We start from the raw sequence: 21,114 nt of genomic DNA, 5'->3' as shown, positions 1-21,114 counted from the left end.
GTAGGTAACCTTGGGTTAAATTCACCGTTATCTGCGGGTGCTAACACCTTTGGCATACATTCCACCTGTTGATAACGAATTGGGTCACCGGGTCATGAACGAAATTTGATATCGGGATTCGATCCTCAACAAAAAGACAACTTTCGTAACTCTTGAGCGTATTAGCATTGAATAAAAACCACATTATTCAATGGTATTAGTTAATAACTATTTTGTCCCTCTGAGTTAAATGCTATCACATTCAAGTAATTTGTTAACATTAGTACCTATTTAATATCTTTACCATCTCGATTAAGCTATGATTTAGTTCAAAACGTGAATGTTGTTGTAGTCCACCATTTCCTTCTAGAGGACCAGTTACACCTGTTACAGCAGCAGATTACGAGTAGAGCCAGGCCCCTCAAACATTAGTTAATTAATTATATATCGAGCCCTACGGCTTGGGAGGTTTTGTTTTGATTACTTGCAGGTTTTGGAGATTGCGGTTTTATTAAACTGGGGATTTTAAATTGTACATTGAAGTTACTATAAGATTTTTGTGTAACGTGTTATAATTTTGAATATTTTCATGGTACGCTATCCCATTGTAGATATTTATTTTTTGCCATTTGTTTGAATAAACCAGTATTTCTTTTGGTACCTAAATTAAGTTAGAAATATTGAGTGGCGCTCTACCATTGGTAAGTGTAACGAAAGACGAACATCAAATGCCCAGAACGAACTACCGCTGTCGCAGATCTGAAGCTTTTCTTTTCTTGTTTAACCCTGAGCTATGTTGGCCGTTTAAGCGACGGGTTTGAGAAAACTCAGCGTTTATATTGATTTTCAGGATTGTTATAGCTCTGATTGTTATGTAAGCAAATGAATTATCGGGGAAAACTGTATTCTGGTTTTAAGTCGGAAATCGTTAACTTTCTAATGGTAAAAACAATATATTGTTTTGTTATGAAAAATGATATATTAATATGCATGTTTTTCTTCATTAAAATACTGTGCATACAATTACTTAGGCACGTTAAATCTACAGCTGTTTCAAATCGTGCATCTTATGTTGGGTGTACTACAATTGTAAGTGTGCGGACACTTATTTAATTATATGGTCCCAATCCTTACCGTTTTTAACGATCGGGACGTGGCCGTTTAATGTGCGGTAACCTAATACTATTAAGATTATAGATATAACGTATGCGCAACATTCTTTGTATCATACCAATCCAGAGCCGATCGCAAAGTAGAGTAATCCACTTTTACGAACTGTGGGCGTCTCATTTCAAACCTTCTTTCGCTTCCGCACCCTACCCTTTTAACAGTGGAGCGTTTCAGGATTTCGTTATATCTACACTTCGAAACTAGTATCCTATAAGTGTTTTTAACACTAAAACTATGGATCGTATCATTTGGCAATCAGGTAACTGGAAAATGGTACAATTTTCGTAAATGCGTATTATGTTTGTAATCTTGTTCGAAATTTGGTAGTTGTCCAGAAATGTAATTTTTAGCAATTATATTTGAGATACGATAAAACCTGTTACTAGCAGAGCATTACAAATGACTAAAGTGTACCTATTTTTTTCTAATTTTGTCTCTTATTAATGGTAATTTTATAAATAATAAATAAATATACTGTATTAAATATTTAAATTGATATGGTTTAATTAAAATATAATCACAAATAGCGTTTTTATTACGTACATAGGTAATGTAAAAAGAAGACACTAAACCTCGAGCTAAACCTGTTTATTTTGCTCTTTAGCTTTCTTCCATAAAAAGTATATTCAATAAAATCAGCATTGTTGTTGAGCACGCCGTACAACTGCTCAATGATTATGTTAAAGTTACGAAACGGGATAGTTAAGAAATTTATCCTGGCAATGGCACTGTACATCTATACCTATAGTATAGTGCGTGGCACGTCAATGGTAACCTCGTACAAAGATGATACCTTGTATAATTAGAACGAGACGAACGTACGCACACTAATCAAATAGAGGTCAGTGAGTACTCATCATTTTGTATGAATATATGCCCTTCACAAGATGATAACCACTATTAAAAGTTTCGTTCTGCTCTTAGTAAGTAAACAAAATATGTAATCCATTTATTTTTCTTTTACATAAATTCCAATATATCCTTGCACTTGCTAAATTGTGATTTGACGATTGGGAACAACGAAAGTTCGTCGAGTTCATTTTACTGATGAACGATAAATCATTTAAGTAGTACAAATAAGGTAGTTGGTACTAAATACTGACTGATAAAGATGACACAACTTTACTGTGCATTATTGTAACCTACCGTAAAGATTAAAATTTAAGCTATACCTGCCATAATATACTTACCTTATCAGCTCCTTTGTTATAAGACACTCTCCAAGTAACTATAAAGAGATTTGTCAAATTTTCAAAACAAGTTGTAAATCAGCCTATGCATGAAGAAAGCTCATTTTTGGTAATGCGGATCAGTATTTTATTAGCAAAGTTTAAAATTATCGACCTCAAGAGTAATCTAATTACTTAAACAAATCCCTGCCTTTAATTTCGCAAAAACCTTCAGCTGAATTAGTCTTTACGACGCGATAACGAATTCCTTATCACAAGATCGGAGATAAACTTTTCAAATAACACAACGAAATTATTTGCAGATTTCCCTAAATTTGTAACGTAATGAACAATACAGCAAACAAAAGACAAGGTGATTATTTAAACAAAATTAAACATCCAACAGCAATAAACATCTACGCAGTAGGTGCCACTAAAAAAATCAGATTCCGCCTTCATCTACAGCCCTTTGTAATAATAGCAACAAAAATAATGTTAATTTTTTGGGGCACTTTTCATACCTTGAGACACGACAAAGAGAGACCGTAATTCGATTGGGCGCTCGCAGTCGACTATCCTTCGAAGACGCGCGCCTCGCAAAAAAGTGGTTAATTTCGCCCCTACGAAAAAAAATAACATTCCGTCACGCAGGAGCTGTACGCGTTTACAAGATCTTTACGAGGACGCCAATTTGAAAACAATCGAAACCAAAACTGTAGAAAACAGGAAGAACTGACAAATCACCACATTAGTATAACACCGCTCGTGGGGATAGCGCCCAGATATCTCCGACCCTACATTATGTAGCCGCGACCTAAAGTTGTTAATTACACGACTCCGGTAGGTACATATTATACAATCCTCGTCTTTCTATAAGAGTTCTTCTACGAGCCCACATTTGCTGCCAGCCAGCCAACCAGCTAGCCGGCCAAAATACGATTCAAAACTATCTTTTTGCAAATAAATTTGCAAAAATGCGCTACAAAGCTTATTTTTTTTTATTCATTTTATCTACTACCTATATCTAGTAAAACCGAAATAACAATATGGCGATATCCAAATATACACAGCGCAACATCTTTTATCTTGTGATTTCAAGATCAGTTGAAGTTAACTGACCGCATGCAAAATGTTTGTTGCAGTCAACGATGCTCTCGAATTACAAATGAGTTGCCCTCTGTGCAATTTTAATTAAAGCACGTGATTGCGTTTGGCGAACTCTGTGACTTGAAAATACAAAAATCTTCACGCGTCGCGATTTTGCCATCTGTCTACGAGAGAAGATAATTCCTATTCATGGTTCTGTAGCAATTTTAATTACAGATTGCATTGTATGTCCTCATCAATGCAAATGTATCCTTTTGTGATTTGATTGAAGGGTATCCTTGAATATTAAACCAGTTCACCAAACTGTGTTAACTTTTTAGAACTAATTATTAAAACGTTATGGGTCTTTGTGTACAAACATTTAAATGGCAAAAGTGCGGCCAAGGGCTAATGATCGGGTTTGATTCTCCATATTGTCAAATGTAACCAGAATAAATCAAGTTCGTTTAGCATTTGGGCAAGTAAATTACACATTGCAACAAGCATGTTTCTTTTGTTTTCGCTTTTCCAGTAAATATATTAAATGTTCGTAGACTAGCGGCTATCAAGGTCCTGAAAAAATCATCTGCTTTGATTTTTATTTATCAAAAAATGTTTGAGAAAAGAATCTCAGGCTTTATCACAACTTAATTACTTATTATGTTGGTTTATCGGCCGATCTCTTATATTACAGAAAAAGTCCAAGTTAAATCCGACTTTCATTTTGGTTGTCAAATTATTTGAACTTAATATCAAATTTTGCGTGAAGTAGGCAATAAGTCTGCACTATGATTCAAAGAAGTACGCGATGCACGGCGTGAAAAATGCTGGAAGCTTCGGATTGAATTAGATCGGGAAAAGATGAAAAAGGTTTTGATCGAAAGGTTTCTGGAAGAAGGTCCCACAAATATTGATTGACGTGTAAAACCAGCACCGGCTTTACATTTCAATTATCTTTTCTTCCTATTTGGACATGTTCCTGAAGTAGGCAGAACAAGTATGAGCTCAAATGTTTTATTATTTACAGCTTTTCAACGGTACCGTTTGCGATTTTTGAGTTCCAATATTAGCCCACTCCGCGTCAACTGGACAAGTATGAGCTCAAAAATTGTCAATCGATCAATATTTATGAACTTTTTTGAGCATTTTAACGGCACCATTCTCAATTTTAGAAGTTCACTAGTTAGCCCACAAACCAATTTTGTAAAAATGCACTGCTAACTTCACTTTAACTTTAAAGATCTATTGCTGCAGCGCTATTACCGTTTACCAGTTACCGAAGTCCCATGAATAAATGTTGAAGGAAACTCAGTTTAAACCATTGCTTCAGAGTTTAATCAGCTGACCCAGTTTAATTTTTAAGTTTGGGGCAATTTATTACCTAGGAGTCAAATTCAGTCCAATGGAAACAATAAGAAATAATTAGTTCATGTCTGATGTCAAACACAATGTATACATAGACCATAGAGATAGCTTTTCTCCAACTCCACACAAATTACACATTAATGAATATGGATATTGACACATTAGGGATCTTCAGATCGTAGACGCGCTCTATCTTTTCTTATAAGCAAATGGTAGGGTTTACCAAGTAAAGCTGGTTTAAGCAATGAAATGGAAAGTTTGTTTACGTCAGTCTCCTAGATATGGCACTTGTCAAGCAACCGAGTATTATTTTCAGCAGTTTCATTTATTTCATAATCTGTGCATTTGAACTGAGGTCACTAATTCAAACTGGGTCATTGGATTAAATTGCCTACTGGGTCACTGGGTCAAATTGAGTCACCGGGTAAAATTGGGCCATTGAGTCAATCTGACTCGCTGGGTGAAATTGGGTCACTGGGTGAAATTGGGTCACTGGGTCAATTTGAGGAACTGAAGAGGGTGTGAACTGACCTAGTCTTAATAGCTGTCATTAAATGCTCATTGCATAATATACTATTTTAAATGAGAAGAAAAATTAACCCGATCGTTATAGGTGGCCGTGAGCGCGTCGTTCTTTTGACATTTTAGACGTCTGTCCGTTGGAATTGCTAGCGTATAAAAAGTACTCGTTGCTATTGGCATCGACAAAGTAAATTGTTATTTGTTGGCCGAGGAATGCAGTTTAAAGTGATGTAGGTACTGTTTATGTGTCGCGTTTGTATGCATTTCTTTTATAGCAGCAACGAACCGTTTTGAAAATTTGTATATGTTTACGGGTTCCTTATAGACTAACAAAGAACGCTCATTGAAAATTTGATTTTCATGACTCGATTACGCTCGGATCCAATTGTTTTTAGTAAATGATCTTTTATTAAATAAATGCTTACAGATTCAGATGCAGCTTTGTGCACCTTGTTAATTATTTGCAGGTGATGTTTGCTCTTTGTGGATTTGTGAAATAACCACAAGAACTCAAAATTGATGTACTGAAGTTCAAAAATCGAGAATGGTGCCGCCGAAAAGCTCAAGAAAGCTCTTAAATACTGATTGATTTACAAGTGTTGTGCTTACTTGTCAAATTGACGTGAAGTTAGTAAGTCATTTCGAAATTTGATATGTAAAATTACCATGAGAGCTCAACAATTGAAAAAGGTGCCGTTGAAAAGCTCATAAATACTGATGGAATTATAATTGCGCACTTATCAAGTTGCCGAGAAGTTTAGCATTTTTTCATCAATTGATTTGTGAACTGACTATTCAAACTCAAAAATTGCAAACGTTGAAAGCGATCAAAAAATCTCAAAATAATAAAATATTGAACAATGTTTGAGCTCATACTTGTTCTGCCCATTTCAGGGACTTTTGAATTGGGGTCATGATTTTTCTCCATGGATCCCAGGTCTCACATTAGGTGTAAATCCACGCCTGAACTAACTGCTATCAGTTTCCGTCTCAGAATTGTAATTTACTGGGGAAGAATTAATTTTCTTATTAGTACAAGAAAAGAAATAATCTGATGTAACCCGAAAGAATCTGTTTACTTATTTTTGAATTTTCCATGATGATTGTACACAATATCGTTAAGATTTGTTTTTAGATGGTAATGATATAAGGAAGTATGATTACCATAACAATAAACAATGAATCAGCCTAGGATGTGAAAATGTAGATATGCATAACGCATAAACTTACTGAAATCACGTGAACTAGGCATGATACCCTTTTTATAAATTACACAAACTAATTTCTTTATCAGTAAAGCCGATTAATTTATTCATTTTGGGATACTCGATTTAGCCCAAACCAATTATGATGGAATACATTGGTGTAATTTTAATCAACACGATACGGGGGGTAATAAATTTCGCGAGGATTAATAATTATCATGATCACGAACAGACTGAATGACCAACAAACCAGACAGTATCATAGCAACAATTGAGTGGACCACCAGGATCGTTAAAAAATCGCTTATTAAAGAAATAAACAATAATTTGTAATTGACGATTAAGCAAAAGGGGACATGAAAAATTCTGTAGCAGGTAAACAGCATCGATTGATTATAAATTATAATCAGAGATGGAAACGAATTTGAGTGAGTAAATTTGGAATGTGAACAAAACAAAACTGCTAAATACATCACGCCTCCATTTTTAATTATTGTAAACTGTCACCTTTTGTCCGTCCGTCTGTCAGTGCCCATTTCTGCGGTTTTGCACAACTCTCTAGAAGTCCTGGAATTTTTTGCAAAAAGTAGTTACACCTTGAAGGTGTGCCAGGCAACCATCAGCTTTTGTTACGGGGGGGGGGGGGGGGGGGGGTATGTATCATTCCACGAGTAAAACGGTGCATAATTTTGAAATTTTTTTTCTAATTAAAGGTCTTATCGAAAAAATGCTTTCTACAAACTATAACTGTCCTGTCGACCCCTTATCGTGATCGATGGCAATTTCTCATATCTCAAGAGCGGATTGTCAAAAGAGGATACCGTCTTTTGGAGGAGAGTACTCACACGGACAAAATAAATTGTTTGACCGAGACGTATCTAAATGGTTAGGTAGAAAGGAATATCTCGAAACCAAGTGGGCGGAAGAGGGTACCCATAAAGGGTAAATGGAATGTCTGGACGAGATACATCTACTGGTGATGTCAGTGCAAATATCTACGGAAAGAGTGTCGAAGGAAGGTAGTCTCAAACGGCGATTGGAACGTCTAGACGAGACATTTGTATGTAGAGCTCCCTCTAAATATAATTCTTAAACAAATTCAAGGTGGCGCAGTTTTCGTAAATATCGGAAGTAGCGCCATCTTGGTTTTTTAAATATAAAAACATACCATTTTCTATTTGTTCTAAATGCGGTATTTTATTCTGAATTCAACACAATTAAGATTTAAGCACCTATCTGTCATAGTTTTGGACAGATGTCAATTGTTTTCTAAAAATTTGAAGATTAGATCCGTGATTCAAGGGTCCGTTCAAAAATTCATATCTATTAAACCGTTCAGATAAGCGTGTGCTCTTTTCTATAATCGAATTCTTAATGTCTAAGGAGTTTTTTGAGTTACCGCCGAAAGTTTCGAACAAATGGCAAAAACTTCAGTTTTTCAAACTACTATTTCCTAGACTATTTCTGATGCCAGAAATGATTGTAGATTTAATTTTAGGGTCAATTCTGCATTCTGTATGCCTATATCCGGTAGATTTTGAGGTATTGGCATAAATAACAAAAAAATCAAAAATAACGCAATGCGGATGATGATCCATGGTGAAAATTGAACGAAATAATTTGAACACTGTTTGACATGTGATTCGAAGTGCTTTCTAAATAAAACGATTGCTTCCAAACCTAATGTAAATAAGAATATTTGTTTCGAAAAATGCCAATAACTCGAAAACTACCGGATAAAGATACATAATGTTAATAAAAGTGGCCCTAAAATCTACATTCATTTCTGGCATCAAAAAGTAGTTGCAATTTGAAAAACAAAGTTTTTAAAATTTTGGAAAATCGCAGCAGCCCTGGAAACTTTTTCAACTTTCAGTGGTCACTAAAATATTCGGATTATAAAAAATGTCAAAAACTATAACCGATAGGTACTGAAGTGATCCAGGATTAATAAATAATCATAACTTTACATTTAATAATCGTTCATGTACATTTTATGGTTGAAATCTATTAGAAGAGCTTTATAATGATGATGAATTCGTGGCCGTTCTAATTTTAGATGCTTTATATTAGTAATATACGTAACAGTCGACCCGCATCTTTAATGTAAACTAGTTCTTTTCGCATACAAACGGTATCGGCGTTGACGTTTTTAAACCCATAAATTATCATTTATGGCTTGGGTCATGACTACAGGATTCGGTATTGCACTAAAGCAGTAAAAGGCAAAGAATTTATGTATCTAGCAGCTTACTTTATTATGTCTTTGTAAGGGGTGGAGATTCGTTTAACTTGTAAAGAAAGCGCTCGGGGGGACAGTCAATAAGATGACTTGATATGCATTTTTTAGAGCGATTCAATGAAATTGAGGAGTAAAGATATTAAAAATGTGCGAGTCAAGAACACTCAATTGTAAAGTTACAGTGTTGCAATGTTGTTGGCACTGTTAATAGATGTAAGGTAATATCTTTCCTTTACTATTCGTTAATTGAATGTAAAGTATATTCATTTGCAACCAGCAATATGAGAAGAGGGTGTTGGTCAGAGACGGACTTCATAAATTAAAGTTAGTAGTTACAGAGTATGTGCTTTATTATTTAAAAAAATTAATCCGGGCGAAACTATGCTTTTGGCTGTCAATCATTTGTAATGGGAAATAGAATTAAGTTTTCTAATTACGCAAGCTGTTAGTAAATATTATTCACTTAGCTGAAAAGATTAATTCATTCATCCTCTTATAATGAACTCATATTTTAATTTTATCACTTCATGAATATGCATTGACGTGTTTCAAAGAAAGTTACACTGGTTTGAGGTGAGTTTTAAAATGTTTACTACGGCTGACAGTAACGTCAAATAGTGCCTTAAATGGTGATTCTGTAAGAGGCAGAAATAGGCTTACTACGCCTATTATAATAAAGACATTCTTATTATTCAAGAATAGGACCCCAAAAGACATTTGGAAAGTCTGTCATTATGAATACCTATTTAATTGTAAACTTCCAAGTCTTTTGTGGGACAGATCGTTAGCAGATAGATACTGACAGGGCACAAATAGTTTTGACGGTAGGTATACGAGCGTAATCTACATTCCTAATTTGTCAAACTATACCATAATATTATATCATAGATTAAATTATATCTATTTGAGTGCTTCGCTATGGTCGGAAACGTAGGCCAATAAAAATGAACACTTAACCACGCCTTGTTGTTCTGGTTGTACTATTTTGAGCTATATATAAACAATTATGAATTAATCGCAAATAATTGTAAATATTAACCTCGAGAGTATGGTATATTGAATCGTACGATTAGTGATAAATATTATGAATTCTTTATATATTTATTTACAAAAAAATCAAACCATATCTCCTGCTGAATAACTGTTTTGCGCATAAATCTTCCAACGTTATTTGTGATTATGTTATTATATATACATATTTGATTAACTCATTTAATTATAAATTATGGCTATAAATAAGCGTCAACTGTATGTGGTAATGCTTAGATTAAACTTTTATTACTTAAACGATATCACGTTTGTGATATATGGAGATAATGTCATGGTAGAGGGATGGCTCCGTGGCTCGGACTCTAGTACGCGTGAACCTACCTGCAGTCAAGTGCTTAAAAAACTTGAACCTTGCAACAATAAAAAAAAATCCCAACACGTTTCCAGCACATTACATATTAGTAACCTTGATATAGAAATGTATAGCTTATACCTCGGCTTATACCAAAGACTATAGGATAGTCTTTGCTTATACTACGATCCTAAATTTCATGTTCTAATATAATATTTTAAAAGTCAATGAACTTTTTGGATGGAGATTTTGCTATTCAAACTAATGTGGCTGATCTGTAATCAGGATGAAATTGCAAGGGTGGCAGGCATTTTTTAGATAGAGGAAAGAGCACCTATTATCCAAAATGCCTCTTAAAACTTGGCTCATTTTTAAAATATTGAAGCGAATATTCCAGAGATCCCGATGGACATCATTGTAGCATATTTGAGTTCAGTTCCTACACCGATGCGTTCTTGTTATGTTATAAATTGTGAGCGGTAAATCGTAATTACCGTTATAAATTGATTCATTTTAATACTTTTATTTATTGTTAATTAATTGTAAATAAATAAACGACGTAATTAAATTTACGTTATACGGGTGTTGTTACTAAAAGGTTTAGAAACAAAAGTGACGACATTGATGTCTACGTTAAACAGTGCCTGAATTATGCTAACGCCATTTTCTTCTAGCTTTAAAAATAAAGGAGTTGCAGCAAATTGAAGGAATTGGCCATTTTTCCTTTTTTCTCTCTAGGGAAAAAACGGTAGCTTATTTCTGGCAACTGTAATAGAATAAGCATGAAAAAAAGGTCACGAGTACCTAAACCGTTTTCGTTTATCTGCGCTAATAAGAAAGTTACCTATTTAATCCCATCGAAATTGGACCACACTGTGCAATAGCTATAATGCTCGCCAGGAGAGAATGCTACAATCGTATATTTTTTCATATTTAAACCATCCGATTGTAGACCAGCATGTGTTCCGTGAACGGCATTCTCTCTTGGCGAGCATATCTATTTATGTTTGTCAGTATGTCATAAGGTTCTTTATTCAAGCAAGAAATAGTTATTTGTACAAATAGAGAAGAAAGTGAAGTTTTTCAACTCGAGTGTCAATTGAACAAGAGTTGAAAAACACTTTCTTCTCAAGTTTTATACATAATTTTTTCTGACTCTTCAATCAAAATTGAAAAATGTATGTATGCAATAATGAAGGTTGACACATAGCAATCTAGATACGGGTATGTTAAATTTTAATTGTCATTATTAAGATTAACGCAGGAATTGTTTTTAACTTTCCTCACTAGAGAGGAAAATCACATTTTCTTCACCCTTTTTAGAGACGAAAGTAGTTGTTTCTAAAGGAGTTTCAGAAAAAGTATATTTCTCATCGGGATAAAGAACCAATGACGCAAGAGTCAAATACAACATTTCATCCAAAACCAAGATAAGGGAGAGTATTAGTACATTAGGTTATTGGACACAAAACTAATCCACCCCGAACTTTCTCGCTCATACGGGAAGGATTGCCTGGTATGAACCCCCAGTATCATACATCTTGGACCGCAGAATGTGCCCCACAACAGATCCTTTGTCAACTACAGACAAGAAAAATGTACAGTCAGCCTGTGGGGATAAACAGTGTATCAAAGATTCTCAGAATCGCTGAGCTGAGTGGTTGGGCGACTACTAGACCTGTGGAGTTAGGTGTTCGGGAAATTCTATGAGAAGGGGCTCAGCGACACCTTTGGCAAAAGCGTGTAGTGATCTTGTGACCGTCAAACGTCACGGTGGTTGGACGTCTTCTGCAGTGGTTAAAAGCGGGGGAAGACTCCATTTCCGACAACTTAGAGATTGCAAAGAAAGTCCAAGGACATGCCGAAACAAAAGTCATTGCTATTTCTGCTTTTAAAGAGGTCACATCTGGATTACCAACAAATAGCAATATAATTGGGATGGAAAACCGAGTAGGAACGGCCATAGAGCCCTTAAAAAAACTTTACAATTAAGAACGGCGCTAGGGACAGCGTTTTCATCCGAAATAATTATGTGGTCTACCAAATAAAATTACTGAAACAATCTATCTTTCTGTGGTCTACACACCCTACACACTCTCACCGACTTTCCAATTAATTTTAATGTTAAGGTTAACTTGAATAAATAATATACCAGATGTAAAACATTAAAATATTATCCACTACTATGGATAATGTGTAAGTTTTTCCACTAATATTAAACGGTTTACGATAAAATTGACTGTTTTTATTGCTCATGCTGTTAAAAAAAAGGCAATTCTAATAAAATTAAGACAAGCGTTAATGCTGATCGCAAATGCGGCCGAAAAAGAGGTCGAAAAATGGCACCCTTCGTTTTCTTAATTAAGAGCTCATCTAATTCTTGTATTTGTCATCATGCAAAAGACACTGATACGTTAAAAAAAGGCATTACATTACAATACAATACACATGCAAGCACAATCATCTCCCTGTCAGATCCATTGACCAACTTTCTAGTTTTATTGCATTATTTTGTCAATCTGAACCATGACATCAATTTTGCCGATCGAAACTAACATTTTCATTCATGCTTGTCGATGGGTTCCCAATTATAGTGCGTTTTTAATTTGTAAATTAATGACAGGAAATAAATATTCTCAATACACTAAATAGTCTCGATAACATTAACATCAGAAATTGAATTCATTTCCGTCATGAGAAACGTAAAAATAAGAGAAAGAATCGAAAAATGTGACTGCATTATACACGAAATGACCTTATAATAAAAAAATTCAGAGTTCAAATTGAGTACATTATCGAATTGCAGAAGTTTATTATACTGTATTGGTGAGCAATGACCATCCACTGACCCCGCGTATTTGATGCTTTCCCGGAAGCTGGAACAAAAGAACATCCGGGCGACTGCAGAGGTACCAAGGCCCTATAGTGGTCATCGGTAGGGGTTTAGATAAAAATTACTATCGGCAATTAGTAGTTGGTGTGTGCAGGTGATAGTGACAACACACTTTAAGCGACACTTGTAAGTTAACCTACCCTCATTCACCACTTTTGCATATTGTGATTGTGATTCGTTTATACCTGAATAAATAAATTGTAAAAAATTAATATTAAATATTGGTTTAACGTTGTTCGTGCAAGAACTGTTTTCCAATTTGAACGTATCTCAACCAAATGCGGTATAATTCCCAATGAAGTGTTCTTTTTTGCATCAGTCCTACTGATGGTCGATTAAAATTGTACTTCAGTGAACTGCACGTATTTGATGAGTGTACTGCAATCGATTAAAATTTGAATGACACATTTAACGTAGTGATACTTGAAGCCGGTATCCCAGGTATTCCACATCAAAGTTTCGTGAATGCCGTGGGAAAAACAGCCTTAATGTGTGTATGTGCTCGATCGGTATGATATTTACGGAAAAATGTCTTTGTAGGTATATTGCAACCGGCTTCTCACATGTTAAGTTTACTAAGTACTTCTACACCAAATGTTCATTGGTTCATTTCCATTCCTGCAGCAACCAAACGTAGAGTAACAAACGGTTAGCGAAGTAGTTATTATTTGGAAACATGCAGGTGCTGATGAGGTCAGTTTCTAACCAGTGTACCTTAGATGACTATTTTGGAAAGCAGGATATTCAAATTGTCTTTCGGAACGTTTCGAAGGAAAGCATCTCAATCAACGTTGTTGGCATTTTTGCGAAGTACTAATAAGAATTTTCAGACATTTTAATGGTGTTTTTCCTATGCCGTAGATACCAAAGAAAGAATGTATTTGTAATATTACTAAATCAAAATTAAAAATACCTAGATCAAATCCGCACTTGAGTGTGTCTTACTAATACGATTTTAAAATGTCAGTTTACCTTTGACTCCACCTTGTATCAGGCCCGTTGCACAACCCTATTTGATTCGGGGATATTCCTTATCCTGGTGTTAAGCAACGGGATTGGTTGATATGGTTGACACTATCCGATCAAGTTATAAACATACCCAAATTGAACAAATATAGCAAACGAGTAATGATTTTGAATTTGATGCAATTCGGTTCATAACTAACGGAGATTTAGTTTTTATTTATTTTTTGACCTGCATTGCCAATTCATGAACAACAATTACAAATTTGATAAAGAATCCACCTGCAAAATTTCATCGTAATCGGTCCATTCGTTTTCGAAATATCGTGTTAACGGACAGACGGCCAGACATTGCAAAATTATGAACTCGCTAGGAACTCGTTAATAATGCGTGATTCTTTATTATCATTGCAAAAAAATCATCCTTGACAATTATTTTTTAGGAGAATTTTTCGAAAGAAAAAAAATCCCCTTATGTAGTGGTTTTGTCCGTCTGTCCGTTTGTTCCTCATCTAACTCGAAAACGAAAAGACAACGACCAAACCTTCGACGAGTTCAAGGATCAGTGCCATTGAATATGAGCCGGATTAAAAGTCTGATTTCCGAATGCGAGCTGAGTGGCAAAAAATTACCTTACTCAAAATCGTATGCGATTCTTCGTTTCTTATTCATTTATTTCGATATGTTGACTGTCCATTCTCAAGTTCCAATTTTCTATGACGCGTTCTACTACGCGCACTATGCTAATAGGTGCGCGTTGTTAATCAATAATCATATATTTTACCCGTGAGTACAGAGTGTACCGTAACACAACCTCCTGATAGATGGGGTATCAAACGTTGATATAAACATTAAAGCAGTTCATAGAGAAGGAATGTTTGTCCGGATTATTTTGGCAGCTTTGGTGCTTTAGGGCCCATATGGAATTTTGATAGTTACAAGTTTGTTGTTAATTTCCCCATAGGCAGGTATCCCTTGGTACACCATGCTCATGATAATAATAAAAAAACGATGCAATTAGCTCTTGCAATTCTGGATTCTATTTTATCGGGGTCGAGCTTAATACCTTCCATCTCAAAATAATCTTTAACATACTTATTACTGTTCTCGGTAGTATTACAACCCGATGGCCACCCAGAACTCTAGTGTAATACACAAAAATGGTTGATTATATTCATAACCCGCCAGTTCTACTACGTTTATCGTACTGATCAGTTTCGTACTGCCAAATTTCATACGTTTCCACCACTTTTTAACCTTTTCCTATAGCTTCTTTCACATCGTCGATTATCCACGTACCTGTTAACGCTCTATCGTCAACATTACAGTCCCATAGGTTTAAAGTTTTGGTGCATGTGCGAGAAAGGACAAATATCAGTGTTTTACATTTAATAAGTTCATTAGTGGTCACAATATTTAATTTTCTACATACTTCTCCGATATAAACAGCTGTAGGATGCGCTATGGGGTATTCTCTATATTTCTTCACATAGATATAAGGAGGTAAAATCAATATAACATACCTTATTCGTTCGTCCTCATTCGCTCTGAGTGGTGGATATGACAGTACAGTACAGGGTGTATTTCTGTAAATTATTGCTGTGTCATAAGTCGTCCACAGTCACACCCTCACGCTTCGTAAAGCGCAGTAACCCACCTCTTTTAATCTGTTACATTTTGCAATGGTGTGGTGGCTTCATAGCGGTATTCGAGCTCTCCGATGTACCTATTAAGTTACAGTTGTGTTTCTTGCATATTTGAAGCATCTGGGGCAGTCACACCGGTAGACCTAGGATACATCCCACTCTGGCCTCCTTTTGCCTAGCCGAATGATTGTTTTAGTTTGTGGTTACGCTCTTCTAACAATAACCACCATTTTGGAATTATTCCAATTGTGCTTCATTTTAAAAACGTGGAAATATTTTGTTAGACTCCCCCGGTAACGTCACGCTAACGGTAAAAGAAAAATATGACATTTAAGATTTTTAGTCTAACAAAATTCTTGCAAATTCCTTTTTTAAATTGTTCATTTTTTTAGTAAACAATAAGTCAGAAATTACTGTTGTTTATTAACACAAACTGTGCAAGATACATGAATTTAAGCTGTTAGCTCGGGAAGGTACAACTCCGGTACGTGAAATCCTAAGACTTCGGGCGTTTCTATGCCCAATTCCTCAAGAGTTGGACCAATTTCTTGAAGTATGTAAGGGTACAACTTATCAAACTCCGCCGTGCAGGTGCATTTAAATCTGACCATTTCAAGAAACCGTATTGCCACCGAGTATTCGTTAATGCGGCGGCATGCGTACAACGCCGATATGATGATGCGCGGATCCGGTATCATGTCCATACCGGCAAGATCGTTCATCGCCTGACGGACGTCCCAGCCGTCAATGTCTCTTCGACAAAAAAAGCACTCGTATCTAAAAGGAAAGTTAAATTAGATACGGGATATTGTTTAACAGCAGGCCCTTTACGGTTAGCCTCTTAACGATACTAGTCCACTATTACTTAGATGTTTTCGAGTCTTTCTCTTCTTGTTGTAGAAATTATACCTTTTGAATGCAAAACTATCGGACATAGTGCATAAAAAGACGTTGAATACTAGTATTAAAAATTATGACCATAATACGAGGGAAAGTCAGTAAGTTGGTGACAAAAAGCTATTATAGACAACAGTCTCCATTTACATTAATGTGCGCATCCCAATTGTTATCCCCTGCAACGTGTTTTTTGAGTGAACCAAACAGATAATAGTTCCGATTCCCCATAAAAACATTCAAATTAAATTTCTGTCGATAAAAAGATCAATGCTAATATTGTTAATTTATTAAAAACGATTGAAAATTCACAACACAATGCTTGTAACATTGATAGTTGCACTATTATGCTGAACCAATCGAGGAGAAGAAACACCATTTTGTAGAGAAATTAATTGTCTATAAATTTGGTGTGAGAACGTATGTCCTACAATCTCCATTTTTTATGTTAAAAAATTCTTGAAACGTTTTCCAACGCCGTCAGTTGACGCGCACGTCGTGAAAATGGAATTTCAACATACCACGGTAAGCGGAAATTTTAGGCGAGAAGCTTTTAACTCAAACGATAAGAACTAGCCACCTCTGTCGGCACTCACCAATTGCTACATTGCAATTTTTTTGTTCGAAAATACTATTTTAGATACAAAAGAAGCATACAACAAATGTGAAATTTTGACCATTTTTTGTTCGGTAAAAATTGCATTTGGCATTATTTGACAGCTTTCAGAAAATCAACGGGGACTCATTCTGTTCCTGCCCCCCAATACCAAATTTTATAGGGATTTAGTCATCTTGGTGAAAGAATGTTAGAAACTTTTTAAAAAAATGATATTACCTATTAGTAGTGTACAGGGGATCGACAACTTGTAGAAGGTAAAGAGCGATTCAGAAAATTCAGCGTCCAGTTGGGGGTGATAAGTTGTTTATCGCGAACGAACCTCAATACATTGGTCAGACGGACCTATCAATTAGAACCATTAGATTAAATTAAAAATTCAAATGTATAATTAAGCGAATTGTCAGTTACATCGTATGTTCAAAATGAAACGTCCATTGCTAACTTTCGTTTATAAGTGATACTCTTTTATTGGGGCTTACGTAACAATTTTGAATGTTGTTTTTTGCACATTCTTGAAGTTTTACTAGAGTAGGCAATGGTACAATGCTATAACAAATGATCAAGCTTCCTCGTTTCTTCTCGCAGGGGACTTTGCTCTGACTTGTGTGCTATATTGGAAAGTTCTCCTCTGTTATCTAAAGGCATTTCCGTCGGTCCAAAATCTTCCTCTTTAATTTAGGAGAAAAATTCCTGTTATACCTTAAATCCATGCATGGCGTTTTTGAGGTGTCGTAACTTGATTTAAATACCTGCCACTTGACGCTGTAAGCGCTCTTTAAATGTAATAAAGGTGAGAAGGTCCCATCTAGGCTAACATATGGTGTGGAGTATTGTTATCAAGACTTAAATAGTCAGGGTTTTTCTGGGACGATTTAATAAATTGACGAATACGAATACAATTACCTTTTTATCAGAATAGAAAAAGGGGCCTCCTACGGGAATATTCTTTCGCATCTGAGAATTCATCATCTTTCGTGCAAAAACAGTGGTACATAAACTGATGAGTGATGACTATGACTATGAGGCACTGAATGCGCAAGTAGGTAACCGTAACATTTTCACATTTCTCAGCTAGTCACAAACCCAACTTGCGTTTGTCCTTTTGAAACGATCGTTTTATTTGACGCTTGTTGGGTGTGACGCCTGTAACTTGGTTAGAACCTCTTACAAATCGTAAATTCTTTATCATTTAAAGAGGTCACTCTACCTTCCGGCATTGTTACTGGATAAATCCTGGCAATCAATCGGCTCCTGCGTCTTTTTCCTGATTCAAATGATGTGTAGGGTTTTCTTTTCAGCGTGAGCAAATGAACCTCACGTCACATCAGCGCTATGCTTTTCTTTGAAAGAGAATAATGTGTTTCACCGTAACCAACAATATCTTTAAAATGCAACCAAGCAGGCATGAATTTTTTTAGAAACAACTGCTGTTACGGACAGTGCCCTTTTAAAACGTATACCGTTTGGTAAAAGATGGGGTTACAGTGAAACAACTCGTATTTAAAACTATTAGACGGTCACTGCCACTATTCCCCTAAGTTCCCTTACAATCAACTTTCAAAAATGGGGTTCGAGTACGCAATGGGCCAAATTTTATTTCATGTTTTTTACTCCACGTTGGTCAGTATGAATACAAATTCAGATTTTGCAGTCAGAGAGACTAGGAAACTACCTCCTTTTACAACTTATATAGTTATAGCGCAAATGTGAATTGGAACTTTTTATCATAATTTGAGGATTCTACGCACCAAAATTAATAAGAAAAAGTGTTTTCCCAAGAAATTTTGGAGTAGTCGATTTTTGGTAAAAAAGGAAGGTTATACACTGTATTTTTTGAGGCAAGAAAAAAAAATTTTCTGAGATCGATCGGAAAAAAAACATTTTCTTATAGAATTTGGCCCGTAGAATCCATAATTTCAAACAGTTCCAAGATTGGGCTACTAGTTCGAAAATTACCTACAGTTTTTTGTCCATAACTTTTGATTGAGAGGTCTAATCGAAAAAGTACGAATCGTTTCGAGTACTCTCATTTAAACATTATACAATTTTGGAAAATAGTAATACGCTTAAAATTGTATGCAGGTGAAAATTTTGTCTAGAGCATTGAATATATTTTCAAACAACATTTTTTAAAAGAAGCTTTTTATAGTATCCAAAATCATATAAAGTTTGCTACCAATCTGCGTACTGTAATATTTCTTTATATAGCAACCACTAGTTTCAATTAGATATTCTTTTTTTATACTTTTTTTTTGATATAGCAGCTTAAAAATCTAATTGCATTACATACTCAAATTTAAGAGAAAAACTTTAATTAAAATGTTTTTATGTTTTCATAAAAAAAACGTTCATTTTTTAATAGTACCTCACGAAAGCTAGCGCTTTCCATTAAAAAAGTGCCCCTCTTAGTTCTTGGGACGTTTCGATAAACGCACGCCACTATAAAAAATTTTTAAGAGTGTAGATTTCAGATGTAGATTTTTTGTAATGATTTTTGACACAATAAATTGCTTACATATAACTAACAAAAGAATAACGGCCTTCCATGAGAATACCATGAACGTGTGGAACGTGTGTTCACTCCCCGCCGCACGGCTACGTATTGCAAAAAATTCCAAGACTCTAGGACCATTCCCTAAAAATTCCAAGACTCTAGGACCATTCCCTTAAAAATAGTTCAAATCCGCAGAAATGGGGCCGGACGGACAGACAGACAGACAGACGGACGGCCGGACAAAACGCAAACAATAGCACATTTTTTTAATTCTTAAAAAATGCGCTAAAACACCAAAAAGTCCTTATATAAATTCTCTGATGTGAAATCAAAGATTTATATGAATAAATTTAAGATACCTACTTTAAAGATCAACATTTTAATTGTTATAATAAACTGTTTATCTCCACGGTAACTATACATGCATATAAGACGTTAATAGCGTTATAATAGAGTTGAGTTTATGGTAACGCTTTAATTCAGCTTAAAAAATCGGGCCCAGGAAAAGATTGGAGCCGTTACTAACGCCTTACGCACAAAAGTAATGGAAAATCGAAGCCGCTTGGAAAAGTGTCAATGGCTAAATTGGCAACTTCTTGATATGATTTTCCATACATGGATTTACAGAAAATGTATATTTATATAATTATACGTTTTAGTTGTTTGATAAAACTCCAGAAATAGATATATGCTGATCCTAGTGCTGATCTGTCTTACCTGTGAATTCGATCTGAAATAGATTCACGTTCAAGATCGTGATGTGTTATTTTTCTAGCTTGAGGTAGCAGAATTTTAGACGCCCTCTGAAGTATTCGAAAACTTGTAGATCTCAACAGCGCCATTGTCAATTTCAATACCTGCAAAGTTAAAAACATTAGTCAATTGTTCTTTGTTTTTTACTTAAAATTCGGACATTCTACTAAAATATTATAATATGCATGTAATGTGTCATTGACGTTATGGTCGGGTACTTGCATCCGATGGGCAGATTAGAGCGTAGGTTACACCGTGAATTTGTTCCAGCCCAGGATGCTCGTTTCCTGTCTTTTTACAACGGGCAGCATTGCAAAAATTGCGTTAATAAATGTCTAATAATAATATAATCCCTACACGCGTTTCTACCTCTGAATGAACTTTCGGTAAGCGCACATACACACGCTAACGAAAAGGAAGCGTAATCGTGGGAATTTAAGCGGTGATTTTGGTCAAATGGAACTGTACAAAAGATTTCCGTGTGAATCGTCACCCATCATTGATCATTCTTAGGGTCGGTAATCGATGGCCCATCGACGATTATAATTGTCAACTGCCGAAACCATTGGCTCCAATCTCTAAATCTATCCTTTTGTTGAACTAGGTGGGCAAAAGAATGTCCAGATAGTGAACGCAATTACATACACGTAAGATAGGAAATCAAAATGAGAAACTACCCTTTCATACCCAACATGGTCCAAGCAATTACGGTTCTTACTGTTCTAAAAATGATGACAAAAGGTACGATATCCATAATCCGAAAGCAGAAAAG

General features: G+C 35.3%; 2 protein-coding genes across 5 annotated transcripts in view; one reads left to right on the top strand and one right to left on the bottom strand.

Annotated features, from left to right (window-relative positions):
- The first annotated feature begins 1,815 nt into the window (after nt 1-1,815).
- Nucleotides 1,816-21,114, top strand: part of LOC116168822 — a 24,247-nt gene continuing 4,948 nt past the window's right edge. For 2 of the 4 annotated variants that reach the window (XM_031484832.1, XM_031484813.1), the window contains exons 1-2: nt 13,044-13,099; nt 20,947-21,083. In XM_031484832.1, the coding sequence (XP_031340692.1) occupies nt 21,008-21,083 (76 nt within the window). In that variant the 5' untranslated portion in view covers nt 13,044-13,099; nt 20,947-21,007. Of the gene's footprint in view, nt 1,991-7,428; nt 7,557-13,043; nt 13,100-20,946; nt 21,084-21,114 lie in introns of those variants that run through there. The other 2 variants (XM_031484824.1, XM_031484818.1) reach the window with 2 other exon arrangements.
- The window catches only part of LOC116168867 (cytochrome c oxidase subunit 5A, mitochondrial-like), a 19,188-nt gene continuing 14,077 nt past the window's right edge, over nt 16,004-21,114 (bottom strand). Inside the window, exons 2-3 of the mRNA XM_031484867.1 lie at nt 20,307-20,446; nt 16,004-16,359 (exon numbers count right to left, since the gene is read on the bottom strand). Of these exons, the coding sequence (XP_031340727.1) occupies nt 16,035-16,359; nt 20,307-20,431 (450 nt within the window). The 5' untranslated portion in view covers nt 20,432-20,446 and the 3' untranslated portion in view covers nt 16,004-16,034. The remainder of the gene's footprint in view (nt 16,360-20,306; nt 20,447-21,114) is intronic.

Source organism: Photinus pyralis, unplaced genomic scaffold (genome assembly GCF_008802855.1).
Source record: "Photinus pyralis isolate 1611_PpyrPB1 unplaced genomic scaffold, Ppyr1.3 Ppyr1.4_LG1, whole genome shotgun sequence".
NCBI lineage: Eukaryota > Metazoa > Arthropoda > Insecta > Coleoptera > Lampyridae > Photinus > Photinus pyralis.
The sequence above is the reverse complement of the archived record's forward strand: the minus strand, read 5'-3'. Positions and strand labels throughout refer to the sequence as shown.